General features: G+C 43.4%; 1 protein-coding gene across 3 annotated transcripts in view; it reads right to left on the minus strand.

Moving 5' to 3' along the window:
• Raf1 (Raf-1 proto-oncogene, serine/threonine kinase) overlaps positions 1 to 17,006 on the minus strand; it is a 59,471-nt gene that overhangs the window by 3,405 nt on the left and 39,060 nt on the right. For 2 of the 3 annotated variants that reach the window (XM_052174602.1, XM_052174603.1), the window contains exons 3-13: positions 15,943 to 16,055; positions 13,192 to 13,294; positions 12,757 to 12,914; positions 11,035 to 11,133; positions 9,366 to 9,519; positions 5,240 to 5,267; positions 5,005 to 5,132; positions 4,583 to 4,700; positions 1,674 to 1,758; positions 1,087 to 1,263; positions 110 to 156 (exon numbers count right to left, since the gene is read on the minus strand). In XM_052174602.1, the coding sequence (XP_052030562.1) occupies positions 110 to 156; positions 1,087 to 1,263; positions 1,674 to 1,758; positions 4,583 to 4,700; positions 5,005 to 5,132; positions 5,240 to 5,267; positions 9,366 to 9,519; positions 11,035 to 11,133; positions 12,757 to 12,914; positions 13,192 to 13,294; positions 15,943 to 16,055 (1,210 nt within the window). The remainder of the gene's footprint in view (positions 1 to 109; positions 157 to 1,086; positions 1,264 to 1,673; positions 1,759 to 4,582; positions 4,701 to 5,004; positions 5,133 to 5,239; positions 5,268 to 9,365; positions 9,520 to 11,034; positions 11,134 to 12,756; positions 12,915 to 13,191; positions 13,295 to 15,942; positions 16,056 to 17,006) is intronic. The other variant, XM_052174604.1, reaches the window with a different exon arrangement.

A 17,006-nucleotide genomic window follows, 5' to 3' on the forward strand; every position in this document is an offset into this window, starting at 1 on the left:
TCTATTTTCCTTTAAAAAGCCCCCTTCTCCCAAGTCAGGCACCATGAACCATGTGTGAAAAAAAGGCCCCTTTGGGTCCATAAGCTGAGAACTCAATACCAAAGGATACTGTTGGATTTCATGTCTCTGTGGATGATGTTCTTTGCATGCAAATAGCTGTGAAGGAGAAAAAAAAAATCAGTTAACCACCTCATTGCCCATCAGCTAACTAGTTGGGGGATAGCACTGTGCCCTGCATATTGCAACTTGGATTTGCTCTGCAAACCAAGCCAGGCATGTAGGATGCTATATTTCACCTCACATTCTGCCTATCCAAAGACAAAACCCAGAAGTGGGAAGACAGCCAGGATGGCCATGAACTGGGTATTTTTGAGACATGGTTTCTATTTAGTCCTCCTGCCCTAGAACATGGTCTATAGACCAGACTGGTCTTAAACTGTCTTTGCCTCTTGAATGCTGGGATTAAAGGCATGTACTGCCATTATCTGGCATGATTTTAAGACAGTGCAAAACTGTGTAGCACTTATACCAACTACAGTCACCTCGCTGTAAACAAGCACTAAGCACTAAGGGACTTTGCACCTTCACTGTGCGAGCACCTGGAAAATAAAAGCTCCAGAGCGCTGCCTGGTAGTCATGTGGTCACTCAGCCCCATGTGGAGCCAAAGACCCGAAAGATGAACTTTGAAAGAAAATGGATAATCTAAGGTGACAAAAAAGACGGTTTGGGTGTTTAAGAGAACGCACTGCTCTTACAAAACAGTTTCAATTCCAAGCACCTGCATCAGGCACTCCTGAGTACTGGCACTCTTATTACATACCTACACAGAGACCCACAGAAATATACATAACTTAAAAATACGTTTTTAAAAAAATTCTAATTGAGGAAAAATATGGGTGGGGAAGGTATTTTCCTGTAGGCCATGGCTGAATGGGCAGGTAGGCAGGCTGATGAGAAGTGGAACTCCACACTTCCCGTACATGACTATCTACTGTTAAGAGAACTCACCCAAGAGCCACTCAATCCAGCCCCACAAAAGCAACTCAGGGTTCACACCACAAGGACTCACCAAGCTGTCTACTTACTCCATTCCCTGAGCTGTCTGTCGGGCAATGTCAATTAGCTGGAACATCTGGAATTTGGTCTCCTGGACATGCAGGTGTTTGTAGAGACTGCTGCCCTCACACCACTGGGTCACAATTGCCAGGTTGTCCTTTGTCATGTACCCCATGAACAGCAGGATGTTAACATGCCGTGTTTTGCTAGGGGAAGCGGGGGAAGCAGAGCCGTGAGACCATCCTTCATACCTCCATGCTAGCTGGCCTTGCTTACAGAAGATGCGCTTTGCACAGGACCCGCCCCCTGTCCGTGGGATCCACCTCTGTCCAACTCATCCCTACAAACCTAAGAGTGATTCAGTGACTAGACTGAGGGATTGCGCTTCAAAGCAAAGTGGATTAGCTATAAAAAGATGCTATAAGCTATAAAAAGAAAGATTAAAAACAATCTCCCTACCACATAGCTGTTGAGTTTTGAATGCAGAGAAGAGGTGTGTCCATGAAAAGGGCTCTTCCGGCTTCCAGCACATACATGCGCCCCTTACAACCCACAGCAGGCGCTGACCTGCACACCCTGGCTCTAGCTAACCCTGCTGTCCAGGGGCTGGGCTCACCGCAAAACAGCCACCTCGTTCCTGAAGGCCTGAAGTTGCTCTGGAGTTGGGTCAACCACCTTTAGGATCTTTACTGCAACATCTCCTGCAAATTAATTTGTAGTCACACTCAGTTATATACTCTTTATTTTTCAAATACCTTAGGATTTATGTGCATCTTACCTTGTTTTTGGACCCAGGACTCAATGATTAGGGTCAACCAGTAAGCCCCTTTCTTCCTCCCCAGTACTGAGATTGCAAGTCAGTACAACCACAGCTGACTGTTTATGTAAGTGCTGGGGCTTGAACTCAGGTCCTCATGTTTGAACCTAAGCCACCAGCAAGCCTTTCAAAAACCCTAATTCTAAGGAAAATAGGGAGTCACTTTTCACAGAACATGTATGCAGGTAGAACATCAAGTGGGTGAGATGCTTCAGTGCTATTCATACCCATGGAGACCTCAACAAGCTTGTATAAAGTAGGTCATATGGACTAGCTCCACAGCCCTACCCTGTGAGGATGAAAGGAGTGTCAAGGCCATGAGTGGCCCACCAACTACAAATTGATGAGAAAGCAAGCTGAAAGGAATTCCTTACCAGTGGGAGCAGTAGGGATACTGAAGCCTTGTGTTGAAGCATGTATGCACAACTATTAAACTCACTCTGCAGAGTTCAATTTTTGTTGTTGGGTTTTTTGTTTGTTTGTTTTTCCAGACAGGGTTTCTCTGTGCAGCCCTGGCTGTCCTGGAACTCACTCTATAGACCAGGCTAGCCTCGAACTCAGAAATCCGTCTGCCTCTGCCTCCCAAGTGCTGGGATTACAGGTGTTCCACCACTGTCGGGCCAGAGGTCCAGGAAGAAGAGGGAGTTAAGTGGATCCACAATAATGACTTCCAGTAGTGTCAGCAATCCAGGCAACCTCCCCATAGTTCCCAAAACACCCAAAAGTCAACTTGCTTTCAGGGATAGTTAGAAGTCTCATTCAAATATGTTTTATATAGATATATTAGCAATAATAAATTACTTGGAACCCTGTAAAGACCTCAGTACAGGGCAGGAGTAGGGAAGGGTGTTGGGACATTTGCCCTGTAGTCCTAGAACTCACAGAGAACTTACCTCTGTCCTCCTATGACTTTAAATTTTCATAAGGCTGTCTACTCTGGAAACTTAGGCAGAAGGCAAGTCTAGGCTACATACCAAAACCTCGTCTAAAAAAAGTCAGTTAACCAAGGCACCAATGATCACAGTCTGAGTCAATTGTGAAGCACCCTGGAGGTGGCTGGTCCCTCAACCTGAGGAGTGCAGTCTTGCACCAGTCTGTTCTGGGGAGTAATGGTAAAGACAGGATTCCCATGAGGTCCCAGGCTTGACTCCCTGTGAGCTCCAGTTTACCATCTACACCTGACCTGACAACTGACATCTCCCAGCACCAAAGATGCACCTGCTGGAGAGAATGCAGCTCCTCTGAGTGGAGGGGAAGCAGTGCTGGAGCCACCTGCACAGCATAGTGACCAGAAACCAGTGTGCCCTAGAGGCAGCCACATGGTGGAGGAAGGAGAGTGCTGCATGGCTGTCAAGTCTGAGACCAGACGGTAGCTGAGCTCAAAGACTACTGACAAGTGGGGAGTATATGGAGTGCTTCCTGGAGGTAGTGGACTGTAAGCATGAGGAAGAATACTAGAAAGGGTATTCTAGACTGCACCAGAAACAAAAGTAAGTGACCTTATGGGGACATGTAACTGAGCACCTGCAGAACAGAAGAACTAGAAAAGAATTTGGTGCAATCGCCCAGGTGAAGGCAGGCTTGGAGTTACAGTGGGAAACAGACTAGGAGGGCTTAGGGTGGAGGTGAGAGACCGGTGAGGGGGTCAGGTCAACTTAAGTGGTGAGGCCAGGAAGATGGTTGGTGGCCAGGTGCCTGCAAAGGCAAAACTTAAAAGGACAGGTGGGTTATGAGTGCAGGAAGAAGGCTGGAGGTGATGCTAAGCAGCCCTTCAAGAACAGGCTCTGCCTAGTTCATGGCCTACTGCCATGACAACATTCCTCTGCAGACCAAGAGGCAGGCCAGCAGGGCATTACTTAACAGCTCTCAGAGAAAGAGTCACTCTACAAGTCACTAACCAAGAAATCAACTGTTCATACAACAACTCAGGCAAGGCAAAACCCCATGTACTGATTGATGTGCACTAAGAGAAGGAGCTGCTGCTGTGGCCACAGGAATTTGAATGCCTGCACCCCCGATGCTCACAACTTGTCTCCATCTCTGCACCATTAGTTATAAAGGTTATTAGCACTGTGTGTGACCTGGGGGTGGGTCATCAAGAAACTTTATAAACACATACAAGAAACCCCTACTTTTATTGCGAACATCCTAAATCCAGGTATTAAAAACCTGGTATGGAAATGGTTACATATGTTGCCAAATTATTCAAGCTACTGCTACAAGTTCAAATCTTCTAAGTGACCAAGTATTTCCCATGGCACAGGAAGAGATAGCTACAATTAAACCTGGGGCCCAAACAGAGACACTAGCCCACAAGCGTCCAGTCTTCCTGCACTAAGATGATCAGGAGGACCTGTTACAAGGTCCCTCTCAGCTGTTGGTGTCAAGGGAACACTCCACCCAGAGCAGCAGCTTCCCGCTCATGAAGAAGCATGTTCCATGAGCACAGCTAGCTTAACTTAGAAGAAATCGCACCACTAATATTTCACTTCAGGGCTAATACTTGTTCACTGGTTTCTAAGGACCACGAGGACTTTATTATACCAATTAAAATGCAAGGTTAAATGCTGAGAAATTTCAAAATTGATTTGATTGACAGGTGTGATCAAGAACTCATAGAGAAGGCCACCATGAACCAAAATGTCCCTAGCCCTCTCTGCTGGAACCTGACCACCAGGCCTGCAGCTGGAAATGGGCCCCAAACTCACCGTGCCACTTGCCCTTGTACACAGTGCCAAAGGAGCCTGACCCAATCCGAGTGGACAGCATCACCTCACTGGCTTCTATTTCCCAGTAATAACTTGAATCTCTCTGCCCACGAGGCCTCTGAAACAAGTGGAGATCATTCATAATCCATACTATCAAAGAAAGGAACCTCCTAACCCCATCTGTTCTTGCTTCCTTTAAAGATGGACACTCTCCCTGCAGCTACAATTTCTGTCTTTGAGGAAATGGCAGTTTACTGAGTTGTAGCCAAATGGCAACTTATAGGATATAAAGGTGCCAGGGTGCACTGGCATTCATTTTCCTTTAATACATTTATTAGGTCCCCCCCCCCCAAATATCTAATTTCCAAGAGTGTATCTTTATTGAACCCTGAGTGACAGGAGGTGTTACTGGCCATACTCACAATTTTATTTTTTTCCTGGGTCCCAGATCCTGGTGCCCGCTCTCTTTGTGCTGGCGCAGGGGTTTTGGGCTGTGACCAGCCTGTTGGGCTCAGGTTATTGGGGCTGCTGGACAAGGCTGAAGGTGAGGCTTAACACAAGACAAACAAAATCCGCATGTAGATGAGCCAACAGAAGATCACAGCAGACAGAGAAAAAAAGCCCATTCCTAGACACTAAATGACTGGGGTAAAGTACCTGATTCACTGTGACTTCGAATTGCATCCTGAAACAAAGAACAAAAGTGGATCAGACAAGCTAGAAAAGGCTTTTTCTTGTGGGGGAAGGGTTGTAGGAACAAAACAACTATTAACGCTCTAAAATAGAAAGTATACTTCCATACTCTAAATTCCTAGTTTATCTAATGTCAAAAGCACATTTTCCAAAATTGATTTTTATTAAATATTATGTTGAGTGTAACTTTTCATGGTGACAACATTTCTCACAAAAAAGCAACAGAAACAGACCTTCAGCAAAGGCTGGCAAAGTTACTATCAATGGGAATCTCCTCCAAAGACTCAGGATCCTGCTCTACTGAGACTTAACCAGAGACAGAGAGACAGAGATCCAGTGACAGGCTCATTTTTACTTCATTAGGAATAAGTACAAATACAAACCGAAAGTTAGGTTTGACACAGGTAAGCACTACTTGAGGCCTAAGTCACAGGGAACTGGTAAGACGACAAAGCCCAGAGACTGAATCCTGTGTTTACATTTTTTAAATCCACATGGACAGAAAGGGAGCCTCAGTCAGGGTTATAGAACAGTATGTGGTAAAAACAGAACCATCACATATGGACCTCAGCCTCAGCTCCATTAGCACTGAGATACTACTTTAAACCTTAGTGATGGTCTCAAGCAGGCTACATTTTCTTATGTGACAAGCCAACTCTACTAGACACAGTTTCAAAAAAATAGTTCAAATCACCTCAACAGGACATTTTTTTCAAGATTTTATTTTTGATTTGTGTGTGGTATGCCACACACATGAAAATGTTGGTGCCCACAGAAGTCAAAAGATACTGTGAGATTCCTGACGCTGGTGTGCTAGATAGTCGAGCCTCCTCCCCACATGGACCTGACCTCAAGGACAGCAAGTACGCTGAGCTGCTCAGCTCTCTATTCAGCCCTCCTGAGACAGTTCTAAACTGTCTAAAATTCTTCCTTGAGGGTGAAATTTATAGGCAGTAATATAAAACCACTTGACCATCATAACTTCAATGTCTTTCTAGAAAGTCATCTGTTACTTTTCTTTGTATAACCACAGCAAAGACGATATCTGTTCTACAATGCTATTACTAGAATGTTCCCACTCAATATTTGAAGGCTTATTTTTCATTTTATATGTAAGGGTGTTTTGCCTGTATATACATATATGCACATTTGTGTAGTGCCCTGGAGGCTAGAAGAGGATATTACATTCTCCAGAACTGAAGTTATAAACAGTGGTGAGCTTGTATGTGGGTGCTGGAACCTGAACTAGGGTCCTCTAGAAAAAAAAAGCGCTCTTAATTGCTGGCCCGTCACTCCAAACATGTTGTTGGTTGGTTGGTTTTTTTGACTTAAGAAATTTTATTTGTTTATATGAGTACACTGTATCTGTCTTCAAACACACCAGAAGAGGGCATCAGATCCCATTACAGATGGTCGTGAGCCACCATGTGTTTGCTGGGAATTGAACTCAGGACCTCTGGAAGAGCAGTAAGTGCTCTTAACTGCTGAGCCATCTCTCCAGCCTGGCTGGTTGGCTTTTTAAATACAGGGTCGCACTGTGTAACCCAGGCTGGCTTTGAACTTGCAATTCTCCTGCCATAGCTATGATTACAACAGACATGTGCCACCATGATTAGCTTTCAAAGATATCTTTACAAAAGTAAAAGAATCACAAACCAAGCTACTGCACACTCTTGCTCTCAACACCCCCTCTCTGTCTCTGTCTGTCTGTCAGTCTCTGTCTGTCTGTCTCTCTCTCACACACACACACACACATACACACACACACACACACACACACACACACACAGAGAGAGAGAGAGAGAGAGAGAGAGAGAGAGAGAAATTCAGCCACCCTGTCCAAGTATCTTAACAGCATAAAGTCTAATTCTGAGTCCCAATCCCATCTGTAAAACATCCACAGATCCTTGGGACTGGGGTCTATTTGGTTGCTGAAGGGCTTGCTATCTAAGCAAAAAGCCCAGAGTTTAATCCCCCTGTGGTGGCACATGCCTATGACCCTTATTCTGGGTAGATGGTGACAGGAGAATAGTGGAGGCTCACTGGCTGGCCAGAGTAGCCTAGCCAGCAAGCTCCAGGTTCAGTGAGACCCCTTTTCAAAACACAGATGGAAGGGCAACTGAGGAAGACACATGACATCAATCTTCAGCTTCCACATGTCTATATACACATAAAATACAGATCTTCACTCTACAACTCAAACTAGGCCTGATGCTGTGTCTGTGTGGGAAAGGTGGCAAAGCCTGGTGTCTTTATATGTTTAAGTACAACATGATGGCAGCCCAGGAGGAGAACCACTGGTCACCCAGCCAGTCTCTTCTCTTATTTTCACAGAGTAGAATTCTATTCCAGGGTACAGCAGAATAGCTTTTAATGTCTCTTACTTTTTTCTTCTGCTGCCCATTATATTTGGTAGCAATTACTATAACTGGATCACATAATCCCAGGATAAAAATTTAAGTACCCTTAAGTTTAAGTATTATTTTAGAATAACTGGTGTTAAGCCAAACAACAACATACAGTCTAAAATGCTCAATGAATCTTGTGTTATTAAAAAGAAAGAAAAAGAAAGGGAAAAAAAGCACATGCCTTTAACCCCAGCACTTGAGAGGCAGAGGCAGGCAGATCTCTGAGAGTTAGAGGCGACCTTGGTCTACTTAGTGAGTTCCAGGACAGCCAGAACTATAGAGAGACCCTGTCTCAGAAAGTACAACACCACCTCTAAAAGGGGGAGGGGGACACAAGCAAAATTTTCTTTTGATGCACAAACAGGATTAATACTGTACTACCCATGTTAGAAACTAAAGAATTTTCACTTTGAATGCACTAACAGTTTAAACAGAAACAAGTTGGACATGGGAAGAAAGTAGCTACTTTATGATTATATTACTAGGACTAATAATGATAACGCCTGTAGCCTACACGGGTAGGACAAGTGGTTTATAGCTAGATTTATAGAAGTGATTTATAGCTAGAGAAAAACTAACTGCACTGAGATGTCAAGGAACAAGGTTTTACAAAGATCAAGTCATGGTGTAGAGAAAGCATAGTTATGTGATCATGTCTCTTGAGTCTTATTTGATTTTGAAATAGGATCTCACCATGTAGCTGAGGCTGGTCTTGAATAAGGTCCTCCAGCGTGCTGGGATTCTAGTCATGTGCTCGTATGCCAGACTTTCTGATAAACTTTTCTAAGTCATATTAACCAGATGGATTAAATGTTTTGATTTCTAATGTCTGAACTCAGTACAGATGCTGTGTTACTATATCAGTCCATCTTTTGAGAGAACTGAGTTTTTACAAACTATTTCAATCCCTTTGTCTTCAAGAATTTACCTTGAGAAATTCAATTATCAGTGGTAACCCAGAGTGTTTGTTTTTACTCATAACTCTAGAAAAGGAAAAAAAATTATGGCAACAAATCTAGCTAGAAGTATAAATGAATGTATGGTTGTCTCACTTAATATAGTCTACCATCTTGACAGTCTCTCCTGTTACCCAAGAAAGCAAAGGCATGAAGAAAATACCTACTCTTCCCCTCAGACAAAACCGTCTGGAGCACGCCCTGGGAGAAGCATTCAGGCTGTTATTCTAGTCCAAAGCAATGAGAAATAAAGAAGAATAAAGAACAAAGGAAGCATTTGATGTGTATTCAGTCAACTTTAAAGATGAGCTAGAAAGCAAACCAAAGAAACAGGACAGGAAAAGGCAGTTTGTAAACACTGACTGGCACTGACATGTGTGCCTCGATGCACAGTAGATCCCAGAGCTCCTACTTTATAAGCCTAGAGCATCTGAGGCTTCATACTACACCCCTCACTGCTCTGCAGTATCTGCATCAGCAAAGACATCACGTCCAAAGCTGGGACACAGAGCACAGTGGTTAGCAAGGAGTTCCATTTCCTGCTGGAATGACACACTGGCCTAGTTATTAAGCCAGTCTATACACGTTAACAGACTTAAAAAGAACATTTCAAAGTCCAAGGGCCTGAGAAAATACTGCCACATTCCTGAGCAGCTTTGAAATCCATTCTCTGCTTCCCAATGTTAACCACTGCTGCTCATCACCACCCCCAAGGGGCCCTATTACCTCAATCATCCTGCTGTCCACATGCAGGGTGGTGCTGACCATGTGGACATTGGGAGTGGACGTTGACCTCTGCCTCTGGGACAGGGAACCTTCAGAGGAAGGGCTGGTGGTGTTGAAAGTGAAGGCATGGGGTGTTGAGTATCTGTGCTGGGAACTGGGCATGGAGGAGAAAGAAAGTCCCATCATTGGCACTCAGGCCTCCACAATGGCAAAGTCTTTTCAATTGCTTAGCTCATTAAGACACTTAAGGGTAACCTGGTCCGTACAACCCTTGACACAGTATTTCACTACTTGAATATGCACTATTTAAAAACTCTTCTGTGTTCCTTTCCATGCAAAATGTTGAAAATGAAAAACCAATGTGCTCGCCATCCCCTGGGAAAAGGAGAGTCCATTATACAATCTCTCCTCAGTTATAAATCACTCTTCAGAACACTTCAGAGTTCTACAACATTCCTAAGAACAGAGCAGTATTTGCTATAAGTACCACCTAACTGGAATCTGCCCAATTTGAAGAAAGACTAAAAATCTCTCCACAGCAAAGTATGCGTTCTACTGTTAGAACGTCTGCAACAACCAACCTATGAAAAGACTGACTGCTTCAGCCTAGGGACAACATTAACAAGCACAGAATGAGGGACGGGATCAGCTCAGGGGCAGAAGGTTTACCTAGCCTGTATAAGGTTCTAGGTCTGAACCACACCATCTTGAAATTAATAACTGCTGTGACTAAAAGTATGACTCCATAGCAAGTCACCAGCCTAGCCTAGCCTAGGTGAGGCCCTAAATTCCACCCCAACTCCAGAAAAACCAAAGGAAAGAGTATTTGTTCTGTAGATGAAATTTCAGGTTTGTTCAGGTCACACTTATATGAATTTCCAAGGGATACAGTCCTATCTATTCCCACACCACCCTCACCAGGCCTGGCTGCTCCCTCGCTGAAATGCCACTCTGCACTAGGAATTCTACATTTAGGTTTTCAGAGTCTAGTTTCTCATCCTCAAGGCAAGCTGTTTTTTGCTCAAATGTGGTTTTTAAATTACCAAAAAGCATTCATTCAAGTCAGGGATAAACACATATTTGAGTACCACGCCTTGTTCTAGAATGGTGCCTTTAGCTACTTCTATAGGAGCTTTACAGGGGTCATTAAGTGGTAGCTGATTACCTATCAGACATTTTAGACAAATATGTAGATTTTTATCTCGGGTTCTGAATACTTTCACATCACTGACCAAGTCGTAAACTAGTTTTAAAAGCAGAAGACAGCATAGACAAGTTAAAGGCAAACTCAAGAGAGTAACAGGAAGTCTGTCTTCAACTACCTGGATTTAAGGCTGAGATAAACTTTTCCAAGTTTAGGTCTGATTTTCTTCTTAGCTGCTACAGTCATTTGGGGAACCCTTTCCACAGACACCTAATTCACCACAACTGGAAAAAGGCAGCACCTCAAGCTTTTTATAAATGTAATGTGAAACTGAGGGTTGTATTGTAACAGAGGGCCCGCAGTCAAAATCACTTTCCAGAATGTAAGTACGCTGGGCCCCACAGAGAGAAAGATCTCCACCTGGTGTTCCACCAAGCAGGACATGAAGAGGACTACTTTGTATTCAGGCCGCCCACCCAACCAACCCAATGTAACTTTCCAAAAGAGCTCAAAGTAAAACATTACCTAGCAGGCATCCGGGGAACAGATTCTCGCATCCGACGCATTGTGAAGGAAGGTGGTGCTGGGACCCCACTATCACCACCAGTGGAATTTGGAAACAGCCTAAATGAAACACAGAAAGACTAGTGTATGGATTCAGTCCTCTCAGAGAAACCATCCCACCTTGCCTCTAAACCCAAAGCTAAAACCGAGCTTCTCTTGATTCATTTCCTCAAGTGCTTTAGTCAGTCAGCTGCTATGAAGAGACCATCGATCTAAAGGGTTGGACTATAGCCTGAGTGACAGCAACCTGCTGATAAATGTACATCCTACCACAATACATCTCTAGAAAAGTGGTCCTGTCCAGCTATACTACATAATGTTTCTTAACTGTAGCTATACTACATACAGTTTTTCTGGAATTGTTGTCTTTGAAACACACACACACACACACACACACACACAGAGAGAGACAGAGAGAGAGAGAGAGAGAGAGAGAGAGAGAGAGAGAGAGAGAGAGAGAGAATGAATAAGTTACATTCATTATATCAAGTACCAACAGTAAAGCAGAAGGGAAAGTGGGTTGCTATTATTACCTAGGTACTTTCATTTGGATGCTGAGTCCTGGTGCTAAGCAATCTTATGTTATCCCAGCCCAACCCTTTTGAAATGAGGGAGCTGAGACTTGGAGGTGCTAGTGACAGTCCTGAGGTTGTGAGGTGTTCGATGGCCACACACACATGCCTTTCTGCTAGTCAAGTGCTCTGAGAACCAAAACATGACTTCTGTGGGAGCTAAAAGGTCCCCTCCCATTGTGAATGAAGACAATATTCCTTTCATTTTCCTAATAGGGTTCAATAAGGGTAAAATTGACTTTCTACAATCTCAATACAAGTTTTTTTTAAAGACTCTGAGAAGTGTAATTTAAAATATGCAATTATTTAAATCATTTTCTCTCCGTGAAATATATTTTTGTATCTGGCTTATCTCCTAACAGAGAGCCTCAGTCTTTTTTGTCCAAACTGTCTAAGGCCCAAACACATTGCTCCCTGGTGTGAGAGGAAGGAAACGTACAAGCTCCACTTTCTGCTTTCTTGGGACAGCCCACAGCACTGGCCACTTGCAGCCCAGGTGAAGAGAGAAAGCTCAGCCCTTCAATTTCCATGTCCCTGTTCTTTTCCATAACAAATCAGTATCAGTAACAATTTAATAGACACTGAGTCCTGCCTGCTTGTGGTACTGTGTGCATGTGTGTCTGAGTTCACACGACTGGTGTGAATACCAGGTCAATGCCAAGAGTCTTCTTCAATCACTCTCCACCTATTTCTTGAGACAAGATCTCTCACTGAAACTAGAGCTCAATGACTCAGCTAGACTAGCTGGCTAGCAAACCCAAGGATAGGCCTGTTTCCACTTCCCCAACCCTGAGATCACATACTGTGGGCCCAGTTTATGTCAGGGCTGGTGATCAAACTCAGCTCTCACGCTTGCAGAGTAAGCACTTTACCAACTGAGTCATCCCCCAGCTCCCTACCTGTTTATTTTACAGTTAGATGACCACCACACTAAAAATAACTAATTTCAGTTATTATGCTTCTAAAGTAGATAGTTTCTGACTCAGCAATCATTTATTTAGCAAACCTAAAACTCAGACTTAACATTGAAAATATATAATGAGCACCCTCAAAAGTGTTTCTGGACCTGACCCTGACATTTTTTACAAGGAAAAAAACCACAGTGCCTTACAAGAGCTGTCTGATATTACTCCAGTCCACACACATAATAGGTACTTTGGTGCTACAGTGCTCATGAAACTTGTAGCCACAAGTCTGACATCGAAATCCGTTTAGCAGGAACTTCTGACAGATGTCGCAGAATGCAAGCTTCAGGAACGTTTTCCGAGCCTGTGACAAGGAAGCAGGTACACGATTGTGAGAACTCAGAGTGACAAGCAAACAAGGCACCGTTCCCATAAGACCCCACCCCCAAAGAATCACAGCTGTCAGACGTAGAGACACAGGGTAGAAGGCCTCTATTAATGAACTCTAAGCTGCCTCTATACATGACAGCATAAGGAGAGCTGAAAGCAACGAACAATGTGTACCCAGGGCTTCTCAGAAAGGCCAACAACCCACTGTTGAGAGCCCAAAATGGCAAAAAAAGAGAGGAGCTGAAACTTACAAAGTTGTGAGTTGTGAGTGGAACATGATCCAAAAAATCCACTTGCAGTTCTTCTCCAATCAGAGAGGCGGCGTCGGTATTCCAATCTAAGCGTGCTTTCTTACTAAAAGTTACCCAAAGCATAACATGAGAAAACATTGGACAAGGCTCAAGACACAGAGCAGTTCTACAGTCTACTGCATGTTGTCTAAGCACACCTCACAGGTGTTCAGGTCCCACCCTAAAAATAAGCCATCACTGCTCACTGTGTGGCCTGTCAACATCCAAGCCTGTTGGACTCTAAAATGTTTGCTCCTAGAACAAAGTGTCCTTTAAACAATGAACTAGAACAATCTCATGCAAGAGGGGACTTTGAGGGGACTGTATAATGTTAGACTCCTACTGAGTCACTACAGGTTAGTGTCCAGCAGCTACTTCCATCTAAACCACGTTCATATAATATAAACACAGTTGTGCTGTACATTAGTTAGACTTCAAGTTGTTTGTAGAAGTTATAAAAATAAACACAAGTCTATAGGAACAAAACATCTTTAAAATTGATTGACATCACTCTTTCTGTGCCCAGAACAAGGAAGAAAAGAATCATAACTGATTCTTTTCCTAACTCAAAAGCAAAAACTGTTTGGTTCAGTTCATCTGCCCCATTTGCAGAGGATGAGTATTTCCAATTAAGAAATAACATATGACATCACTCAGATCCCTCTTATCACTTGCCAGAAGGCAACAAGCTACTCTTCTGGTTATCCATTGAGCAATAATTCATTCCTTAAGATAATGCCCTATGCAAGGTAGGGAAATAGTACCTGTTTCAAGTGCTATTGTTTACTAGAACACCAGGAAGGAAACCCCACTTCCTGAACAGGCAGGAGAGAATAGACATCAGTTCCAAATCAGTACAGCTTTGGAGAACAGTGGACCATTCCCAGAATCTCCCTAGTCCCGAAGGAAGTCTATTTATCAGCTTGGGGACAGACACGAAAATCAATCCAGCTAGAAGTGATGACATATTGTCAATCAGCAAACTAGCTGAATAAACAGAGGAACAGAATCACAGAAGGTGAGCTCTCTGAGGAAACTCTCCTGAGATGTTCTCTCCAGCCAGGGAACACAGAACCATAGAGAACAAGCAAGAGGTTAGTAACAGAAGCACTGCTCCCCAAGGAGGACAGTCAAAGGCTTGGCTGTCATAGTTAGTAATGATGTGTACACAGTGCTTTGTTGCTATGGGCATGATCTCAGCCGTTGGGGGGAAACCATCTCTATCTTGCTACCACCACTGGAAATACAATGCATTTTCCTGGGAATAGAAATTCTCTGCCTCTTTCAGCCCTGTGGCTATCAGAGAGCTAAGATTTAATAATCGTCAAACTGAATACTTAGCATATTCCAGGTCCTAGGTTCTGCCTCCAGTATTACCAACAACAACAACAACAACAACAAAAAGATGGGTGAGGAAAGCATGAATGAATGACCAGAATCTCTCTTTAGGACTGCAGTAAATGTGTACATGTAGCAGGTCAACATGAGGTGTTATTCTTCAGGTACCATCTATCTTGCTTTTTGAGACAAGTTCTCTCATTTATCTGGAGCTCACCAACAAGGTTAAACCGGCCAGCGAGCTTCAGGACCTGCCTGTCTCTGTCTCCAAGTGCTGAGGTTACAAGGCCTCAACCACACCCAGGTTTTATGGCAGTCTGGCAATCAGATGGCACAGCAAGCACTATATTGACTAGTGTATTTCTTCAGGTGAAACATGTAAAGGGGACAAAGGGTAAGGGGTAAGGGAAAGAAGAGAAGAGCGGAGAAGAGGGGAGGAGAGCACAGGCTACTCTTCCAAAGGTCCTGAATTCAAATCCCAGCAACTACATGGTGGCTCATAACCTTCTGTAATGGGATCCAATGCCCTCTTCTGGTGTGTGTGAAGTCAGGGTACACATACACATTAAATACATAAATAAATCTTTTAAAAAAATTTTAAAAAGAGGGGAGGGGAAGTAACATTTTTCTGTATATCTGAATGTCTCTAAGTGGTATGTGTGCCATGTGTATAAAGATCCTGTTGGAGGCCAGAAGAAGGCATAAGCTCTCCTGGAGCTGGAGCTACAGTTAGTTGTGAACTACCTGATGTGGGTGCTGGGAACTGAACTTGAGTTCTCTGGGAGAGCTGCACATGCCATGAATGAGCCATCTCTTTAGCCCCCAGCATTCTGAACCATAAAAACAATGCAAACGTTCAGAGTACCCACTCTTCATGGTAAACACCAGGAAAATTCTTTGCACTCAAAAACATGTCTTCTAACAATGCTGCCTCCATCCCTGGACAATGCTATTAGCATCTCCTATTTATTGTAGTTTTTTGTTGATGTTGTTAGTGGTGGTGGTGGTGGTGGTGGTGGTGGTTTTTATTGCTTTTCGAGACAGGGTTTCTCTCTGTAGCTCTAGCTAGCTCCTGGAACTTACTCCGTAGACCAGGCTAGCCTCAAACTCAGAAATCTACCTGTCTCTGCCTCCCAAGTGCTGGGATTAAAGGCATGAGCCACCACTGCTCAGCTATTTATTGTAGTTTTAAAGACAATGTCCAGGCAATAATTTCAAGTTCTCAGTAGCAAATTTTTCTGAATTGATACTTTGAAAACAAAGTATATACACATGCACTAATCCCAAGGAAGCTAATACAAAGCATTTGTATATAACAAGTTATTTATGGCTAGGAAATGCTTAGAATTCTCAAAAGTGCCACTTAGCTCTTACCCTTTGTGTTCCTGGAGAAGTCTGAACACTGCACAGCACTCAGGCTGCAGGCCTCTCACCTTCAGAGCTTTCATAAGGCAATCGTGCAAGCTCATTCCATTCCGCACATTGACCTGCAAACAAATGTACCAATGTGGGCTACAGCACCCCTTGCAAAGATGAACACTGAAATACATACACCCACATGTAAAATGGTATAAACTTAAGACATACTGTTTGCAATAGTGAACACACAGAGAAAAACACCTCAATGTCCAGAATTAAGTACAAGTGAATGCACACAGACCCGAATCAGCATTGGGAACATTATGCTGTCCTGTATTGCCCTTAATTAGTTATCTGAGGGGACAGTAGTCTATGGCATATTAAATAGAGAAAGTACTTTTATGAGAATAATACAAAGAATAAGAATATTTTAAAGGTGGGGAAACCGGTATGTGTTTATGTGTTGTATGGGTTAGAAAGATGTACACCTTGCTATTAACATTAGAGGGAAAGGTACAGTTCAATCCCTGAGACAAATATGTGGAAGCAGACACTAACTCCCAGAAGTTATCCATTCTCTGATCTCCAAGAATGCACCATGGAGCACACATGCACGCGTGTACACACATACACACACACACCCCTGGTATGGGGGGGATACTTGGTCCACTCTAGCTCTCTGGACTTGCAAGAGTACACCTAAGTGTACATTAACATGAACAGAAGGTAAACCAAATATGAGGTGAGCCTGCTTTCAACAAAATAGAGAGATGATCTTCCTAACAAACTTCAAAGTATGTGAGGGTGAGTAGGAAGCAGAGGATCAGAGTTCCTGCTTGACTTTAGTGACAGGCTGATGGTTACCAGATAGCCTAGGCAGTGTGTGTCCCATGCAATGCCCTAATCCATACTTCAAAAGTCAGGTTGCTACTTGGAGGCACAATGCAAAGTATCTATACCCACAGCATTGAAATACTGAATAAAATCTTAAATAGTTTAGATATTTTGGGTTCAAAGCCTAGGACATTAATTTTTTTAAAAATGGGAGTCAACAGAACCAGCAAGGATGGTTAGAAGAA

Source organism: Apodemus sylvaticus, chromosome 2, assembly GCF_947179515.1.
Source record: "Apodemus sylvaticus chromosome 2, mApoSyl1.1, whole genome shotgun sequence".
In the NCBI taxonomy this organism is placed as follows: Eukaryota; Metazoa; Chordata; class Mammalia; order Rodentia; family Muridae; genus Apodemus; species Apodemus sylvaticus.